General features: G+C 37.2%; 2 protein-coding genes across 12 annotated transcripts; one reads left to right on the top strand and one right to left on the bottom strand.

The window, feature by feature from the left end:
- The first annotated feature begins 26 nt into the window (after window positions 1-26).
- Window positions 27-8048, top strand: elavl1a (ELAV like RNA binding protein 1a). Of its 9 annotated transcripts, none has more exons than XM_079818712.1 (7): window positions 27-176; window positions 1268-1483; window positions 2911-3088; window positions 3546-3649; window positions 4142-4295; window positions 4384-4609; window positions 5276-8048. In XM_079818712.1, the coding sequence occupies exons 2-7, from the start codon at window positions 1448-1450 to the stop codon at window positions 5598-5600; spliced, it is 1023 nt and encodes a 340-aa protein (XP_079674838.1). In that variant the 5' UTR covers window positions 27-176; window positions 1268-1447; the 3' UTR covers window positions 5601-8048. The 9 variants fall into 9 exon arrangements, with proteins under 9 accessions (XP_079674838.1, XP_079674837.1, XP_079674843.1 ...); XM_079818711.1 differs by having other exon boundaries at window positions 72-176; window positions 1424-1483; XM_079818713.1 differs by having other exon boundaries at window positions 86-183; window positions 1424-1483.
- Window positions 8049-8139: 91 nt separating this feature from the next.
- slc1a8b (solute carrier family 1 member 8b) lies at window positions 8140-17926 on the bottom strand. Of its 3 annotated transcripts, none has more exons than XM_079818691.1 (11): window positions 17568-17882; window positions 16521-16600; window positions 15630-15845; window positions 14222-14264; window positions 13927-14137; window positions 13055-13154; window positions 11218-11451; window positions 10801-10995; window positions 9255-9389; window positions 9046-9163; window positions 8140-8911 (listed from the first exon to the last, which is right to left on the bottom strand). In XM_079818691.1, the coding sequence occupies exons 1-11, from the start codon at window positions 17814-17816 to the stop codon at window positions 8759-8761; spliced, it is 1734 nt and encodes a 577-aa protein (XP_079674817.1). In that variant the 5' UTR covers window positions 17817-17882; the 3' UTR covers window positions 8140-8758. The 3 variants fall into 3 exon arrangements, 2 of the variants coding, with proteins under 2 accessions (XP_079674817.1, XP_079674818.1); XR_013816646.1 differs by having other exon boundaries at window positions 8215-8911; window positions 9255-9381; window positions 17568-17926; XM_079818692.1 differs by lacking the exons at window positions 16521-16600; window positions 17568-17882 and adding an exon at window positions 16175-16350 and having other exon boundaries at window positions 8215-8911.
- Window positions 17927-20060: the final 2134 nt, after the last annotated feature.

Genomic DNA, 20060 nt, shown 5'->3' with positions numbered 1-20060 from the left:
TCTGAATTTGAATGGGTTATGAAAGTGGGTGGGAGGGGTTAAGACTTCCGCTTCCTCGGCATAGTTCCATTGTGGCGTGTTTTTTGTGTCACGAGAGCGCAGCGCCAAAAAGCCACGTTCTGCTAAAGCTCCGCGTGCATCCATTCTACTGCAGAATCGGAGAGACGTTGAAGTTGGTAAGGAGCCACCTATAAAATTCAACGTATTATTTTTTTCATTATGTTGCATTCAAATGGGGTTATTAAGATGTAGTAACGGTTATAAATATGTTCGGTGTTTGAGGCCTGGCTTTATTTGGGTTAGGCCCCTTAGCGCAGCCTGCTCGAGTTTGAACTCGAGAGTTCCATGGGATTTACCGAGCGAGTCATCGCGAAAATAAGGGGTCGGTGTGTGGGGAACGAGGCCTCGTGTTGTGAGGTATTTTTAACGTTACACGTATTTTGAATCAGTGGTTCTGCACAAACATGCTGTGTAATGCCGCAAGGTTGTTGTCCTGTAGCTACGATACCAAACCGTAACAATGGCGAGGTAATCTAGACAAGCATGAGTGATGTCCTGCTGCGGGGTAACGTTAGTTGTAAATTTCACGCCCCCACGACTAGGCAGAATTATGCCGTTTATCCCATTTTCTCAACAGCCTACTAAATCCTGAACAGTGTAGGCAGTCTTTATGATAGTAGTAAATTTTTGTTCTGATAAGTTTAATAAGACCGCCTGTATAAGTGTCGTATACATGCAAATATTTGGTAGTGATTGAATGAACATTATGAAATGCTCCAGATGAAACCGAACTGTCCCCGGAACGGTTGTAGTTCGACCTCTGTCATGTTACATAGATGTTACAAGGCTGTTACATAGAATATTTTTTTTATAAGTCAGACGTAGTATGTCATAGTTTAAGGTTGGGGTTAACCAGCCATTTTGTGTTTAAAAAAGATTTATTTAACCTATTATTAATATTGTTGTTTCTTTAAATCATGCAGCCCAAAATAGATTCACACAATTAGGTTTTATGGCATGTAGATTTAACAAAGTGATTTAAAATATGTATTTACACTGTAGTGTTTTATGTCTTGGTGTTTTCTTTCTATTTTTAATAACTACAAATACAGATATGTATAAATTTACAGTGTAAATAAATGTAACAAGCACTCCCATTTATTTAATATCAACATTGAGATGTTGGAAAGGCAGTACAGACTCAAAGTGAGGTGCTAAAAATACACGCTGAAATTAATGGCCAATGGTTGTTATTCTTTTTCCACAGGTTATATCAGAAGGTGGCTCATCTTATCTTTTTGCCCTTCTTTTATTTTAGTTTATTTATTTTACTCTGAACCCCCAAACCCGCCTTTGCCTTCCCTACCACCCCTTTTCGTCAGCGTGTATTTTTATTACCTTATTTTGTTTTTGGTATCTTCAGAGTTGGGATCTGTGACGGCTCTTCATGGCAGTCAGAAGGGGACACGTTAGATACTTAAAAGTGAGTAGAATTTGCGTCCATCAGGGACTGAATGTGGATTTTACTAAATGAACTGAACCTGTAAGCTGGAGTTAGTAGTGTTTAGTGCTTGTAGGCTGTTTTTGTCCATGTAGTTCTGTAGCCTGTGTGAAGCGAGTAATACTTAAGGTTTAATTCTGTCATCGAGGTAGACTTTTCACTAAATGCACTAGACATATGATTAGGTGTTACATAATGTCAACTGAGGGTATCTGGCCTGCAAATGCTGCAAAGTTTAAACAATGTTTATAGGGACCAGTTCGCGATTGAAGTAGTCGGATAGAGAGGGACTGGAATTGTCAATGAGTGATTCAGACCACTTTATCAAAACCTCCAATGATGGGTTGTGTGGGAGGGACCGTAATAATGCCTGTTTGTTTCAGCCTTGAAGGTTGACTGGCTACTCGCGTGGAATACACAATAAGACCTCTCTTCTAACATGAATGGAACGCACTGTCCGATATCAGAATAATCATGGAGACCACAGTGATCATTTCCTTCACCTAAAATGTCTTTATGGGGTTAGACATCCGACATCACCTTTTTAATGTGCACTAGCATATTTTATTGGTTTTGTGTTGAATAAATTGTGATCATGTGCATTTTCATCTAAACTCCATTGGAGGCAGTGTTGATCATCGAATGTAAAAGAACAGCATACTGCTTTAGCTTGGTACATATTTTTATCACTCATAGTTCATTTTTGTGGTATATTGAACTTTCATATTTGGTGATTAACAAACACTGTGGTTTAGGGCAGATTTACATTACATCTACATTTTGTAGATTTACATATTAAGACAAAGGTAAAATATGCTCTGAAAGTGAATGTTGTATTGCTTTGTTCTATTGTTCCAGTTCCTGGTCAACAAGATTTAAGGTTTTTTTTTATTTTTTTGGTAGTGCGATTTTGTTCATTTGTGTCATGTACAAAAAGGAAATGCAGCCAAACTGTGGCGTAGTAATAAAAATGTTTCAGTGGGGGTTTGTAATTGAGGCATTTTGAAGTCATTAGAAGAACTGTCTTGCAGATGCTTGTAGTTGCATTATTTCTTCCCTAGGCAAGAATTTAAAACCCTTAATTCACAAATTTGATGCATTTCTGACTTTATTCTTACTGTAAATGGCTAAATTCCCTTACATTTTAATGTAATCTCCCACAAATGATCTCGCTCTCATTTGTAAGTCGCTTTGGATAAAAAAATTTTAATTGAATTTTTCAGCAAGATCTAGGCCACATTTTTAGGCTCTCTACACATGCATGTGCAGCCGGGTATCAAAACCACATAACTATTAACACTAAAAGAGCATAATGACTTTGCGTTAAATATTCAACATTGTCCAATTCAACTTTTATTGGCAAAAAAAAATGTATAACCCTCACAGAAACTTGTTTTTATTATTTCTAGGAGGTCTATGACATGTCGAACGGTTACGAAGATCACATGGCCGATGAGCCTAAAGATGCCAAAACAAACCTCATCGTCAACTACTTGCCTCAGAATATGAGCCAAGATGAGCTGCGGAGTCTCTTCAGCAGCATTGGGGAGGTGGAGTCTGCTAAACTGATTCGTGACAAAGTAGCAGGCAAGTATTTATCAGCACTTGGAACACTGGTTTCAAATCAGACACATGAATTAATGTTGAGAGAAAGATGTGAGGAAAATATTGTTTGTCTTTGTTGGTTTAGGGATATAGTGTCTTTATTTTGCAGGGTTTGCATGTAGCCATGATGTCATTTTTAAAAACAAAATGAATTTATTAAAAAGATTTGCGCTTTTAGACAACTCTGAAGCACTGGACGTGTTTGTTCACAATTGTGTAGCCCTCATTTCAGTGTTGACAGAAAAAAAAAAACCTACATATTTTTAGTTTCCCTTCTCAGGCCTGTCCCAAGTCAGCGTGGATTGATTTGTTTGTTGGCATCAAATTTTTTGCCCAGAAGTTTAACATTTGATACTAGGATGTTTTTTTCCTTTGTATTTGGAACGTTTCAACTTTTTTTTGTTTTGTTTGTTTTATTGTTTTCCTTTTTTTTCTCTAGGCCACAGTTTAGGGTACGGATTTGTTAACTATCTTAACCCTAATGATGCAGAAAGAGCAATCAGTACTCTCAATGGACTGAGACTACAGTCTAAAACTATCAAGGTAATGTGACAAAAGGTGCTCCTGTGTAAAGTTAAATTGTGTCATTGCTTCAGACCACCGGTTGTGAGAACAAGGCAGCGAGAACAAAGTAAAGTTGTTGGAGTAGAAATCCTCAGACCTGATGGAATCTTGGTTGTGGCCTTTTTATCAGGCTTTTCAAGATTTAGATTCATCTATTTAAAGATTTATTTTATGATCTATGGTTTACAGGTTGCAAACATGTTGCTTTAATGCTGTTTGAATTCTATAATATAGTTTTACAATTAATTTTCTATTTTTATCAAATTAAATATTTGAAAGGAAATTACCCATGGTAAATATTTTTTGCTGGGTGTTCCCTATTTGAAAAGAATTTACAATTTAAAAAAAAAATTTGAAAAATCTAAGTTAGTATTTACTTAGTTTTTTTTAATTTAGCCATAGTTTATTAAGAGACCCCCAGGGGAGGTATTTTTTCAGGATCTGATCTTTTAACTTTGCTCTTTCTGACAGGTGTCATTTGCCAGGCCAAGCTCTGACACCATAAAGGATGCCAACCTTTACATCAGTGGGCTGCCTAAAACAATGTTGCAGAAGGACGTAGAAGAAATGTTTACACGTTATGGCAGAATAATCAACTCACGTGTCCTCGTCGATCAAGCGTCAGGTTGGTAGATATGAAGTTGTTTGTGACACCTGGAATGTCCTGTAAGCTAGTGTGTATTTAAACGCTCACCTTTTTATCCTCCCTGCAGGACTCTCTCGTGGTGTGGCTTTCATTCGATTTGACAAGAGGGCAGAGGCAGAGGACGCAATTAAGGACTTGAATGGCCAGAAACCGCCAGGCGCTGCAGAGCCTATCACTGTCAAGTTTGCTGCCAGTCCCAACCAAGTGAAAAACTCACAGATTATTTCCCAGATTTACCACACACAGCCTCGCCGCTTTGGGGGGCCCGTCCACCACCAGGCCCAGAGATTCAGGTGATTGTCTGAGATTGTATTTCTCTATTTGCCTGGTTAGTATATTGCTCTTAAAGGGGTAGTTCACCCAAAAATTAAAATTCTGTCATCTACTCACCCTCAAGTTGTTCCCTTCTTTCTTCTGTTACACACAAAAGAAGATATTTTGAAGAATATGGATAACCAAACAGTTGATTGACCCCATTGACTTCCAAAGTTGGGAAATACTATGGAAGAAGTAGAATATTCTTCAAAATATCATATTTTCTGTTCAGATTTATCCCTTTATAGTCACAGTGAAATGAATAAAGTCGGCGTGAAACGTTGCAATAGTCTTTTCTTCCCTATTGGGTTGCATATCCGAGAGAAACGGCTTCTCAAACTAGAAAAAATACAGGGCAGGACTTTGCAATTGCTGTGATCTCGTGAGTGACAGGTTGTCCTGCCGAAAAAAACGTCATTAGAGAAATGTCACTGCAAGTGGGAGGGGGAGTTATTTAGATTAAATGAAGTGCACAAATGAATCCTTTATATTGAATACCACAGTATTTCATAAAAAAAAAAACAAGAATTAATTTGATTTCATGGTGACTTTAAAGGGATAGCTCACCCAAAAATGTAAATTCTTTCAGTTCCAAAAATGTGTACATATCTGATTAACTAAATGATGCCATTTCCTGTCTTCAGGTTCTCTCCTATGAGTGTAGACCACATGAGCGGCATGTCTGGCGTCAACATGCCTGGAAACTCCTCGTCAGGCTGGTGTATTTTTATTTACAACCTGGGCCAGGATGCAGATGAGGGCATTTTGTGGCAGATGTTCGGGCCCTTTGGTGCAGTCACAAATGTCAAAGTGATCCGTGATTTCAACACCAACAAGTGCAAAGGATTTGGGTTTGTTACCATGACAAACTATGAAGAGGCAGCCATGGCTATCGCCAGCCTCAACGGCTACCGGCTTGGGGACAAGATTTTACAAGTGTCGTTCAAAACAAGCAAGTCGCACAAGTAGAAGGCAGGAAAATGAAGGAGAGGGCTGTGTTCTGCGAAGCCAGAGAAATTGGCGCAGTTTTGAAAAAGAAAACTATTATTTTTAGTGTAATCAAGTCTTTGCAAATGTTCACGTTACGCAGTTTCGTTTAGACAGTTTCTTTTAAGATTCAAGCTGTTGGATGCTTCAAATGCAAGTGTTTTAGGCGTTCTGGTTTATCCCAATATATGACCAATTTTGAGTTTAATATAAATTTGTCTCTGTTAGCCTGGTATTGTTGCTATGTGCCATATGTGGTCGGACACCTCATTCACCAGATGCTGGATTTTAAACTCCGATTTTATCTTTCTTTTGTCAGTATCTACATCCTACATAGCTCTTCAGTATTTACGATGCCTTAATTTGATGTCATTCTTCCACTTTGCCCTCAATAATGTAGCACTTTTTGGTTTGGCTGGAATCTCATTACCCATCTCGCAACAGTTAATTTGTTTGTTAAAATCTGAGTTTTAAATCCAGCATGCCGAGTGTTTTATAGAAAAGAAGAGGTAATGGCAAAGGAAATGCCCGTTTTAGTGAGGGGAAAAGTCTTTAACTAACTTGTTAATCTTTTGTAAGGGACCCTCTGAAAAGACTGATAACTAAGAAGGACCAAAGACATGAATGGAAGGTTTAGTTTCCCCCGGCAGAGGTGCAGGTTGCACATCCCTAAGAATATTCCAAAAATATTTGGACATCTGAATACTAGGTACTGAGTATTTATGTAAAATGTAATCACATTTGAGCATCAGCATCTTCTGTTTATGGTTTGCGTTTTTCTTTTGTTTTTGTTTCTCTAGGCTAATACATCAAGTACAGTTTGTTTATTTGAAAATGGATATCCAATACTAATGCATATGCTTTTTAAGACTGCCTTGTGATTTATTTGTGTTTTTTTCTTTTTTGCTTTTTGTGTTTCCTTTTGAAACCTTTCATTTTGTTTCACATGGCATTTACAATCATTAAATTTTATTTTGTTTTGCTCAACTTTTTGTTTTTGTTTCTTTATTTTATCTTTTAATTAGTTATTTAATTTTATCGGTTAATAGTCAACTTAAGACTATTTCCATATTTATACAGATGCGGACAGCTGAGTTAAGACTCATTTACGCCATGAACGATAACTATATTAGCATCCACACTAGCGGACAATAATATTGTGTTTACTATAAGCGTGTGCTGCAGTGTTTGTCGGCAGGTGGATTCTGATTGGCTGTCGATGTTTTTATCATTTATCAGCTGGAAAAAATCATTCTGAAAGTGATTCCAACGATATTGTTTCTCTGTGCCTTTATCGTTATAGTTGTGGTGTGGACCCTTCTATTTTATTTTTAGAACTATATTTATATCGTTATAGTTATCGTCCTTTGTGCAAATGGGTCTACAAAGACCTCATGAGAAATACTAAATACCACATTTCATTGTTTTAATTTTAAGTATGAGATCTATGTTTTTCAGGCATCGGACCAAAACCTAAATATACAGTCTGACAACCATTAACTTATTTGATTTGGCCAATGGAGTGCCATTTACTTTGCCTTTCTCAGTGGTTCATGTTCACCTTTTTCCAGAGGTTTTCAGCTGTAGCTTGTAGGGAAGATAGAAACTCAATCTCACAATTGTACAGTCATGTTCTTCAGCTTCTATGCCTCTTGAGGTCTTCCAAATATTAGTTTGTAAAACCCCACATAGGTTCTTCTGTAGTTAGACAAACCCATGAATTTCCCTAGATTCCTCTTGTGTAAATGTATCATTGTCAGCACAGACAGTTCTTAGGCTCCCTCTGCTACAAGACTTAAGGTTGGTATTGTGTGTGCGTGTGCATATATTTATATTATCAGTGACTGACATTAATCCTAAATGTTTTTGTACAGTGACTCACCGTATTCGTCAGGTTTGTAATAAGCAGCAGTTTACTATACTTGCCTCATCTGTTACTTTATGGTTCATGTGAACCTCTTAGCAGTTTTACAGCCACTGTTGGTTACATGTCATTTATATGAAACACTTGGCATTCTCTTCCTGTGCACGTTTTGGCATATGTGCAATATTGAAAAGTGATTCGTAATGAATAGTAGTAATTATTATAGCAACCGTTTCCCTGTCCATCTTTTTTGACATTCTGATGTTTAAAAAAAAGAAGAAAAGAAATCGCCCTATGTTTGAGTCATCTGAGATGCCAGTTGTAAGAAATCTCAAATAGAATTTACTGGATGGTTGCTCGTTTTAAGCCTTAATTTATGTAGAATATACTGGAAGATTATTGAATGGTGGAATTATTTATATAGCTTGTGTATGGTTTTATGTGTTGATATTGATGAGTGTCTTAATTTTTTAATACTTTTTGATTCTACAGTGAACATCTGTTATGAGCTACTGTCTAACATGTAGTTGTGAAATAAAACATCGGGCATCATTGCAAAATCTCGAAATTTGTGTCTTGGTATTAGTGAATTTGAGCCAGTATTTTCTGCACATTTTTTGGTAATGGATTACAGGAGGTGGAACTTTTAGAAGATATAAACTAACCATATTGTAATTTATGAAGATGAAGACCATATACACTAATGAATAATGAAGACCAATAACACAAGGTACATTTTTAAAAATGTATTTAAGAAAATAAACAAACATGATATCCAAGCATGATAATCCATATTCCATCCCACTTTAAATGAACAGCGATTGTATGCTCTGAACATAATGAAGAGATACACGATCGCTGTTCTTAGTCATTAAAAAATAATTTTGTCATAGTACACTGTATGACAAGGCAACTGCTGATCCATAGTTGACTAGGCCCAGTCGACTTAATAGTTGCATAATGTTTCCAGTTTGAACATGGTTTTATTATTTTGGTCTAGTGTTTAGTTGTACTGTTATTAACTATTGCATTAAGGCAATTCTATGTTCAATTCTACAATGTTTTTGTAATTTACAAAAGCCCCAAAGTAAGGTGTCAAAAGCACTGAAATTTCCTCAATTTTCAAGTTCACCAAAGGCGACTGTTGAGGTAACAGTAACATCTGTGATGTAAAAAGACAGAATGGCACAAATATATAACAAAGGGGAGCAAAAGGGGGAAGGTTTTTGTGAAATCAAGGCAGATTCTGTTCCTGTTTGGTTTCATCTGTCAAGAGTTAGACTTGGCAGAGGTTGTAACATGTAGTCGGCCTCTCGATCACCTGATCGCCGATAACCTCTAAGATGTAGTCCCTATTGGCCAATAGTGGAATTTCAGATGTGGGAAAACTTTGCACGCTTTGGTTTCCAAAAGATATCATGGTATCTCTCTGCAAGACACAAAATACAGCCATTACGCAGTTGTCAAATATGACAGTTTTGACTCTTATTGTTACTGGTAAGCAATAGACCACTACTGCATGATACAAAATATGTAAATGAGCACAGAGTGGATATGTCTTACTCTCTCTGAGTTGTTTGTGGATGGGATGTCTTTCTGAAAGTCCTTCCTGCACACATGTGCCATGATTCCTGCGGCTAGGGCGTCTCCAAGCACGTTGATCATTGTTCGAAATCGGTCCCTAATAAAAAAAGATGCATGAGATTGAATATTTCTGTTGTGGTATGTAGTACTTTTGCAGTATGTAAGTGCATTAATTGTGTTGTACTTACAGGATCCAGTCGATAGCTACAATGAGTGAGATGTCATCTGGAGGCAAACCAACTGAGGTAAGGACGATAACCATGGTAACAAGACCAGCCTGAGGGATTCCAGCTGCGCCGATGCTTGCTGCCGTAGCTGTGATACTGAGAAAAAGTCGAGTCACATGAGGCGCTCATTGGCACATATGTCGCTGTACACTATCGGTCAGAATTTTGGAAAGATGCTCATCAATGCTGCATTTATTTGAACAAAAATGCAGTAAGACATTAATATGAAATATTTCAATTCAGGACTGTTAAGATGTAATTAATTCCTGTGATGTAATTTTCCGCAGTCATTACTCTAGTTTTCAGTGTCACACAATCCTTTCAGAATGTTGGTGCTCAATTAATAATGGTTCTCATTACTATCAATGTTGAAAAGTTTTTGCTCTTAAATATTTTAAATTTAAAAAAAAAATCAGGGTTCTTTAATGAATAGAAAGTTCAAAAGAACGACATTTATTTAAAATATAAATATTTTGTAACAAATGTCTTTGCTGTCACTTTTGATCAATTATGATCAAATGTATCTGTGCAGAAGAAAAGTATTAATTTCTTTCATTTAAAAAAAAAAAAAAAAACCTTGAACTTCTAAATTTTTTGATTTCCACAAATATTAAGCAGCAACGTTAACATATATAATAAGAAATGTTTCTTGAGCACTGTTACGATCAGGTATGCCTGTATATTCATTGTTCTTATTTGTCAAATCAGCATATTAGAGTGATTTCTGAAGGATCATATGACACTGAAGACTGGAGTAATTAATGCTGAAAATTCAGCTTTGCTGTAACAGGAATAAATTACATTTTAAAATATATTCGGTAACACGTTACAATAAGGTTGTATTAGTTAACATGAAATAACCATGAACAACACCTCTGTTCAGCATTAGTTAATGTTAGTTAATAAAAATACAGCTGTTCATGGTTTATTCATGTTCGTTCACAGTGCATTAACTAATGTTAACAAGATTTTAATAATGCATTAGTAAATGTTGAAATTAACATAAACAAAGATGAATAAATGCTTTAAAAGTGCAGTTCATTATTAGTTCATGTTAACCAATGTAGTTAACTAATGTTAACTAATGAACCTTATTGTAAAGTGTTACCATATATTCAATTAGAAAACAGTTCTTTTTAAAGGTGCAGTATGTAAGATTGATTGTTTTCCGCCAAATGGCAACCCGGGATGTTGAAATACCATTGGGTAAATTGGCAACGTGCGGTTTCGCCAAAACAAAAACAGACGTTCCGACATGGAACGCACATTTCAAAGTAAAATAACTTTTTCAGAGAAACGAGTATGTGAAGTAGGAATGTTTCCTAAATATCTGCAAACGTATGATATTTGTATGCTTTAATACAGTCCAAAACTTACATACAGCACCTTTAAATAAATGCAGCCTTGGTGAGCATAAGAGACTTCTTTAAAAGCATTAAAAATCATAATTATTCCAAACCTTTGACAACTGGTGTACATGTTTCTAAATGTAACCGAAATACTTTACCTAATAGTAACAAGTTGTCCAAAGTCAAGCTCGTAGTCATTGACTTGTGCAATGAAGATGGCTGCCACTGCCTCATATAGGGCTGTGCCATCCATATTGATAGTAGCACCCACAGGAAGTACAAATCGAGCAATTTTACGATCCACACGGCAGTTTTCCAGTAAGCATTTCATTGTAATGGGCAGGGTAGCAGAACTGGAGAAAGATGAATAGAACCATTAGTTGCGTATTTCAAATGTTATAATTTCAAATGTAAAGATTCTGGTTAAGATTAATTTTGTGAATTTTCACATGGAATCCCTTGGTAGACTAAACTCTTAAATTATTCAATTTAATTTGATTCAACTGAACTATTCCCTGAAATAGATTGTGGATTAACCCTTGTTTATTTTGCAGTGAGCTAAAAGGCTTCCTTACCTGGATGAAGTTGCCAATGCGATAACAAGTGCCTGGAGGAGGCCACGAATATAGCTAAAGGGGTTCTTCCTGGTGAACAGGAAGAAGAACATTGGCAGCAAAATCACACCATGCACGAACAGCCCCGCCAGAACAGTGATGAAGTACATTCCCAGCTTCTCTGCAAGGACAGCAGGATCGTGCATGTCCAGGATTTTCCCAGCAACCAGAAATACGATTCCAAATGGGAAGTACCTGTACAAAGAGACTGGAGTATTAAAACTATATAATGTGTGTGTATGTATGTATATATATATATATTTATATTAGCAGTAGTTTGCTTATTGAAGGTGCATGCACTTCACTGAGTTTTAAATGCATTACTGACAGACTAAATCAGCTTTTCATTTCACCCAACTCTTAAAGCAAAGCACATTTCCACTGCCAACGTTTAATAGGAAGCTTAGAGCTGCTTTTAAACTATTACACTGGCGTATTGTAGAGTGTATTAAAGAGATTGCTTGGCTTTCCATTTGTTTTGCTCTGGGATGCTGCTTTATTTTTGCCAGTCACATGCTTCTTTCACAGGTTGACAAAACGTGACGACTGTCCTAGAAGTGATGTAATACAGTGGTGGCCAAAATTAGAACACTTGGCATCTGGGAGTCGTCTTATTGGGCCTGGATTTATTTTATAAACTGGACAGATCTTTTGTACATTCAAAGGAAAGCCTTTGGCTTCAGTTGCAGAAAGCATGGGATAACATAAGTGTTGAAGTTCTCAGAGGAAATAGAGGAAATATATTAACACTATGCCAGAGAGATGTGCTGCTGTAACTGCTGCGAAAGGTGGACATACCAAATATTAAAGTTAAGGGGATAGTTCACCCAAAAATGAAAATTAGCCCATGATTTACTCACCCTCAAGTCATCCTAGGTGTATATGACATTCTTCTTTCAGACAAATAAAATCGGAGTTATATTAAAAAATGTCCTGGCTCTTCCAAGCTATATAACGGCAGTGAATTGTTGTTTTGTTTTTCAAGTCCACAAAAGTGCATCCATCCATCATATAACTGCTCCACTCGGCTCCGGGCGGTTAATAAAGGCCTTCTGAAGTGAAGTGATGCATTTGTGCAAGAAAATATCCATATTTAAAACTTTATAAAGTAAATGATCTAGCTTCCACTAGATCACCTTCCGTATTCAACTTATGGAAAAAGTGTTAGTACCTCTTGCAGTTCAAAATGCTTATGCTACGTCTGACGACATTGCACACCAGTTATACGTTTTTTCCAATCTGGCGGAAGCTAGATATTTTACTCTATAAAGTTTTAATTATGGATATTTTTCTTACACAAACGCATTGCTTCGCTTCAGAAGGCCTTTATTAACCCCCCGGAGCCATGTGGAGCAGTTATATGATGGATAGATGCACTTTTATGGACTTAAAAAATGAGACATAAATTCACTGCCATTACAAAGCTTAGAAGAGCCAGGACTTTTTGAATAGAACTCCAATTTTATTCGTCTGAAAGAAGAATGTCATATACACCTAGGATGACTTGAGGGTGAGTAAATGGGCTAGTTTACATTTTTGGGTGAACTAACCCTTTAAAAGTGGATACAAACAGTACGACTCGCTTCATCTGATATTTGACGGTCAGAGCAACCATCTGCATGTTTCATGATCATTATGAAATGGGTCAAAAAAGGTCAATATTTTCAGATCTGTAAGGTGTTCTAATAATTTTGGCCACCACTGTATCTTAAAGTCAGCATTTCTGTCCTATATTTGAAATGACAAATCTCTAGTCCCAGTTAGGTCATTTTGGGCAATCTGATCCACATCTACTCACCACATAGCAGCATTGATGATCTTCATGACACATTCATTGATACAAAGACACACATTCACCAGGGGTGTACCTCTGGATCCCATTCTACCAAGCAGAAGACCTGGGGAGCAAAAAAAAAAGGAAATTGATCAAAAGTGACTATGTTGTTCTTTTGAATATTCTAGTCATTAATGCAACTTTTTTTCAACACTGTTAAGCATAAGTGTTTCTTGAACATCAAATCAGCATATTAGAATGATTTCTTAAGGATCATGTGAAGACTTAAGTAATAGCTGCTGAAAATGTAGCTTTGCCATCACGAAAAACAAATAACAACTGAAAACATTCAAATAAAAAAGTTATTTTAAATTGTAATAATATTTCATAATATTACAGTTTTTACAGTTTTTTTTTATTTTTATCGCAGCTTTGGTGAGCATGAGAAACTCCTTTTAAAAAGTCTTAATTTATACATAGACATCACAACGCTCTTTCGTTTTCACCAGCCTTTCATATTGAGACAATATTTCAAAATCCAGTCAATTCCTAATGCAATAAGTCCCGCTCTACACGTTTTCTCATTAAATGTCTTACTTTAGTAAATGGGCTGCTCTTTGACTTTCATGTTGACTTAAATGCTTCAAATTGTACAATAATCTTTGCTTCCCTGCTGAAAAGATCAACATTGATGTTCACCATTATATGTTATATTTTGGAGTCCTTAACATGGGATGCTGGTGTTTCCAACAGGCTTTTTAATTAGGTTAACTAGCTAGGTTTACTGGTGAACCTTTTGACCATCACCAAAGCAACACTAACGAGCATAATCTGGTCTAAGCTGATCTTTTCAGCAGGATTGCGGGTGATATATAACAGTTCTAATCCATACACACCCATAGTGGCGGAGAAAATGACGATTCCTAGCACATTCATCCCATTGCTTCTCCCTGGTACAATCTTGTAGTGGATTTCAGGAGGAGGAGTGAGTTCCAGAAACACTGGGTGACCCATCTTGGGGTTTTCATAGTCTGGCATGATGTACACAAAGTTGGCTTGCGATGATTTTTCACTGGTCTTCAAATTACGCACAAGTTCTGTCTTATACTGAAACAGAAGAGCACAGATGGACAAGGATTAGGTACAAAACCTGTAGAGGATTAGCCTCTGTTCTTCATGCGTTTCTCTCACCTGCTGAAATGTGGCTTCAATCAGATTGGAAGGAATCATGTTCCTGTTGGGAAAACAAATTCCATCATACGCGAGGCCATATATTTAAGACTATTCACAATCATAGACCTTTCAGTAAAAGGGCACATTTTCCAAAGTATATGCTATTAGCCTGTTTTCTGAGGCCAACGGCATGGCAAAAATGACACATTGTTTGTTATCAGAATCACTGGATTTGAGTACTGTACAAGGCTGTGGCACAGCCTGCTAAGTAAAAAAAAAAGCAGATATGCTTTAGCTCAACCTAAAGACTTGGAGGGCAGAGGCTACTGGCTAATGCTTTATTTATAAAGTACAAATTCTACTGCAGTGTCCCTGACTAAAACCCAATTAAATCTGGTCCAGAGCTCAGGAGCATCTTTCGCACTTGAGAAAAGCCGTGTCATTCACATCCTCTTGAGAGGCTCTCTAAATATACCTAATTCTAATCTTTCTGTCCAGTGACGGTATAGTGCAAAAGGTGAAGCTTAAGCCTTTCAGACTTGATTGCAGCTCGAAAGTGGTTATGTAAGTTCAATGTGTTTCTTAGATTGATCAATAAAACGTACAGTTTGTAGTTCAAATGTTATACTAAGAATTGTTTGCCTTTTTTATCAAATGAAACAAGTGGATTCGTTTCCCCACATATAAATAATGTAAAAAAGAGATGTCAGTGTGAACTTCAGAGTGAAACATGATAATCAATGAGACATCATGCAGGGCAGAACTTGACTTTATCCATGTGGAATTGATTGGATTTTGGTGCATTATACCAGAATGCTAGTTTGCTAAAACAATGTCTACATAGCTATTTGGCTACTGGTTAACACTATCGGCTATTCACTATTAGTAAGGTGGAAAAGGTAGACAATGAACAAGTTGTTACAATTTCGATTTAACATTATGGATACAAACATTGATGAATCACAATAAGACCAAGAAAGAAATATTAAGGAATTAAGAACATAAATAGGGCCCATTTTGATTTCATATTGACTTGAAAGCCATTTGATGATGACAAAGAAATAAAGAGCTTGTTTGTCTACATTTTTCAACCAAGTCCCTTTCAAGCCAAGTCAGTCCACTCGATGGCCATCTTGGCAATGATCTTGGGCATGTATTTTCTGTCTAGGAACTAAGCACACACAGTTTTTTTCAGCTTGAATGGAGAACTTAACATCAATAACACATTTGAAATAACCAATCAGATCTGAGAAAATGCTGAAATTTTAGTTTTCAGGTTCCTCTACCGAATGTGTATTCGCATAGCAATAAAACAAAGTGCAGCTTTTACCAATAAGTTGATTGGCTCTTTTAATTGAAGGGCGGGAATTCCTTTCCTACAGCCGCCAATTAAAGTGTCTAATTTCTGATATAACTGTAAAGTTACCTGATCAAATCAAGCAGGGCATCGGCAGACGTCATCACTGGCCCTCCTGCAGCTCTATGAGCCTCTTTCTCAGTACCAGTTCCGGGATGAATGATCAGCACCAGAATAATCCCCACAATAACAGCAATGAAGGTAGTCCACAGGTAATATGTGATAGTGAGAAGGCCCAGGCGTCCACTGGCCTTGGTGTCCATAGCAGACAAGCCAGACATTAAACTGTAAGGAAAGTGTAGGGATTTTAATCAATAGGTGTGATCGACTTGAAGCAGCAGGTGTATCTAGAAAAATGGCAAAATGGTTCCGTGTGCTTTCGAATCGTTCTCGCTGAACTTTGATGTCATACACCGATCGGTCTGTGCAGCGCTGCTTCAAGACGAACATAACTATTAGTATTACAGTTTCACTCCTGTAGGCAGATAATTTTCTCTATAATATATTTGTAGAATTGTCTAGTGTTTAGGCCTACCCTCTACAACAATCAGTTATGCCACTATTTATTGAGAGGGTTTAAAAAACAGTCGAACTTAAGAAGTAAAGCATTTTACTTGGATTTTTTTGTTGGTTTCTCAAAAAGTACAGTCTGTCCCCCGGTTTCACAGACAATGCTTAAGGTAATCCTAGACTAAAATGCATCTTTGAGCTATTTTAACTGAAAGAATCTTGCACTGACAAATCTTAAAATATGTCAGTGGCATTGTTTTGTCTCAAGATGCACACCAGTAATGTTTTTTTCTTAGGCACGTTTATAAAAGTTACTTAAATGTCCTAATTGAACTAAGGCCTAATCCTGGCTTAGTCTAAGCCCTGTCTGTGAAACCGGGCCTTTATGTTTAGCCTCTGCTGACATCTTGAATGAAAGTGCAACTAAACAGAACTGACATGATGAGTTACCTGGATGTGATGAGAGGAAGAATCAACATTTTCAGCATTCTCATTAGAAGTTCTCCAGGAAAAGAAAAGTAGATTTTTGCCTGAGGTAAAAGGGAAAACATGACTTTGAGTGACTTTGCTATTGAAAGATTTCATTTCCAACATTTAAACCCTAATAGAACGACCTATTATATACTATTTCACTAAAAGCCCTGGAGAATTACATCAGTTGTCTTTTCTTAGTAATGCGTGTTTCTCCTTAGTTAACCTGTTAAGTTGTTTGGAGTTTATTTATAGATAACAAAAGCCAGATGCTCACATCTTTAGGACAAGGTTTTAAGTACCTTATATAATTCTCAAAAGAATAGTTCACTCAAAAATGAAAATTGTCATACAGATTTATACAGGTTTGGAACAACTTGAGGGTGAGTAAATGATAGATCTCGGCCCCCATTGACTACCATAGTATATTTTTGGTGTTCAATGGGGGAAGAGATCTTCTTCCAAATATCCTCCTTTGTATACAACAGAACAAAGAAATGTGTACAGGTTTGGAGCAACTTGAGGGTCAGTAAATGATGACAGCATTTTCATTTTTGTGTGAACTATCCCTTTAAGGCTGGGAAATATGTGTATGTGACTTCTTTAAGAGGAAAAGTCATCAACAAAGGTTAAAGGAATGTTCCAGCTTCTAAATACGCTAAGCTCTATTGATAGCACATATATCACTTTCATAGACAACTAAAATGTAGACTTTTTGTGTGTATCATGCAAATGTTTTACATGGTGATTTTTTTTTATAACTTAATAATGTATAACTTAACGTTTTCATTATTTTAGAACTATATTTTATTTAAAAACTAAATTATGTTCTATAAATTAACATGCCAGTGTAGCTTCACTTATTTTGAACCAAGAATTTTCCTTTAGGCAGTTATTTTTGCTGTACTTGGCACAGAAAATCTCATTTAAAGTCTGGAATATTCAAAATAACATTAAGCCACTGCTAATGTTATAATTCTAAACAGTTTTTTCTTCATAAAGGCAATAACATAAAAGCCAAGTTACCTGTGTTGACAAGTTCAAACTTCTCAATCCGAATCCCACCACACAGCCTGACACTACTGCTAACACTGATAAGGTGAGCAAGCCGTTCCTTTTGCAGTAGTCCTTTACCCAATGCCGAAACTTTGTAGATATTGAGTTCTTGATAAGTTTCTTGAAAAATTCCACCATGTTTCTCCAGGGACTCGCGGGAGGGGAATGGCACTGTGAAGATGCCGGCCTTGAGCTAGTTCGCCTCTGGTTCTCCTCCATGCTTAGACCTGTGTGGGCAGGGAGTGTTGCGAGAGCCTTTCGGTGAAAATCTTTTCTAACAACAGATTAAGCAATCAAGTATAGATCCAAACCACTGCCTTCACAACAGCAAAGTCGGAGGCGATTACAAGGGTATTAAAACAAGAGTGTGGAGGCCATTGACTGTGGAAAGATAAAGTGATGAAGCACTAATCCTAGAATAAGAGGCCAAGGTCAGTGTGGGGTCAATTTAAAAACAATTTAAGTTTAAAAAGTGAAGATTTTTTTTTTTTTTAAAGTTACATTTTCAGAATTATTTTTGGAAACACAATGAAAGTATGACCCCATGTAGGAGGGGACGTTCTCGTGACCTTGCACTCGTGACATTGGGTACGCGACCTTGCCGTTCCCTAAAAGTTCTCTAAAGGTGACCTTTATATAACATTAGGGACATTCCTAAAACGTCCTCTTTTAGTTATGAAAATGCTGCAGTTCAATGACTTTAGGTGAACGTTCCATTTTGGTTATTCTATGGTCACATGGCAACGTTACACAGAGGACATTTGGGAAGCAGTAGAGGCTCCTGGTCTTAAATTTAGGTAGGGCAGATTCTGGTTTATGATTAACATTTTGTAAGCTTTATATTCTCTTGGGGATGGCGTGCGGTGCTCTAATGATGATTGACAGACTTAGTACACACAACTAACGCATATAATGCCATCTTAGAATTGCCTTAATGTAGTATTTATTGCCTCAGATGTTGTTCTAGAATATTGCAAGGTGAGTAGGAATTCCAGTGAGAAAAGTCATGTCAAACATAACAGAACTACTGTATATAAAGGCTATTCACATGAGCATGTTTAAAATAAAGGATTTATACTGTCATTAATTTGATATGCTAGGCCTACTCCACATAGGAAGAACAGACATGCCAACTAGTTACAGACCTGATAAAGACACTTAGCTGACGTGGACTGATATCGTCTTGGTCTGGAGCGAGGTCTACGTGAGGTCACGTGAAAACAGGTGGGGCAGCCAGAAATCTGCCCCAATGGCTCTCTATGGGAGCGCACTGCAGTTCCATTTTTTTTATACCACAGATTTACATTGGAAATTTGTGGGGCGCTGTAGAGCTATAGAGAGTGCAGAGACCGGCTGCCCCACGTAGTATCACGAATACATGCCAGTCGAATCCATGCGCTTCATTTTATTATATCCTGCTCACTTCACGACTTTGTAATATTTGTTGCAGAATTCTAAATATATTTACAATTTATTATTAATTCAGTGTATATAGAGGTCTATGTTTGGATGAATATTTCCATACAAGCCACGGCTGTTGGGACGTTAACAGAACGTTCCCACATGGTCCTCTGTTGGTTATATAATAACGTTCCGATATGTCCTCTTTGAAAACGTTACAAAGAGGACATTTGGGACATTGACAGAATGTTCCCACATGGTCCTCTGTTGGTCATATAATAACGTTCCTGATATGACTTTAGGGGGACGTTCCATATTGGTTATTCTATGGTCACACAGCAACGTTACGAAGAGGACATTTGGGACATTAACAGAACATTCCCATACGTTTCCCTGTAAGTCAGATCGGGGTGTTTCATTCGGGACTGCACTGCAACATATCTTGTTCAGTACAGTGGTCTCTACACTACATTCCTATAACATTTGCAGGATCTTTAGGGGATCAACCTAGAATGTTATTTTTCAGTCCTATTTAGTTCCTTCCATCACGTTTACTGAATGTTTTCAGAACAAGATTGTGTGAATCAATGTACACTGGGCTGCTAAAACACAAGCTTTGCACAAAAGTTGCTTCTCAAAGATGGATCAATAACAACTGTTTGTCCAACTTCATATTCAGAATTATATAAGTACCGCACGTTATATTTTGTGAATGTCCTTGACTGATTTCAAGGAGAACAGAGCTATGTCATTAGTTTTATTTTCCCAGAACATCCTGATTGTTCCCTGAAGGTCCACTAAATAAAGTCCCCTAAGCTTTAAAAGAACTCCACATTGTGAACGTCTCGGAACGTTCGGGGAATGTCTATCTAGATCAGGGGTGTCCAACCCTGGTCCTGGAGAGCTACCGTCCTGTAGATTTCAGTTCAAACCCTGCTCCAACACACCTGTCTGTAATTATCTAGCACCCTGAACACCATGATTAGCTGGTTCAGGTGTGTTTGATTGAGGTTGGAGCTAAAATCTGCAGGTTGGTAGCTCTCCAGGACCAGGGTTGGAACA

The sequence above is a fragment of the Gobio gobio genome (assembly GCF_949357685.1).
Source record: "Gobio gobio genome assembly, chromosome: 6".
Classification (NCBI taxonomy): domain Eukaryota; kingdom Metazoa; phylum Chordata; class Actinopteri; order Cypriniformes; family Gobionidae; genus Gobio; species Gobio gobio.
This window is presented reverse-complemented; position numbering and strand designations above follow the sequence as displayed.

Coding starts and splice junctions, on each gene's coding strand:
- elavl1a (XM_079818712.1), top strand. CDS start 1,448: ATGGCAGTCAGAAGGGGACACGTTAGATACTTAAAA. Junction 3,650..4,141: donor TACAGTCTAAAACTATCAAG/GTAATGTGACAA, acceptor TCTTTCTGACAG/GTGTCATTTGCCAGGCCAAG. Junction 4,296..4,383: donor CCTCGTCGATCAAGCGTCAG/GTTGGTAGATAT, acceptor TCCTCCCTGCAG/GACTCTCTCGTGGTGTGGCT.
- slc1a8b (XM_079818691.1), bottom strand. CDS start 17,816: ATGGAGGAGAACCAGAGGCGAACTAGCTCAAGGCCGGCATCTTCACAG. Junction 14,265..15,629: donor GCCCTGCTTGATTTGATCAG/GTAACTTTACAG, acceptor TTTTCCCAACAG/GAACATGATTCCTTCCAATC. Junction 14,138..14,221: donor TTGAAGCCACATTTCAGCAG/GTGAGAGAAACG, acceptor CTTCTGTTTCAG/TATAAGACAGAACTTGTGCG.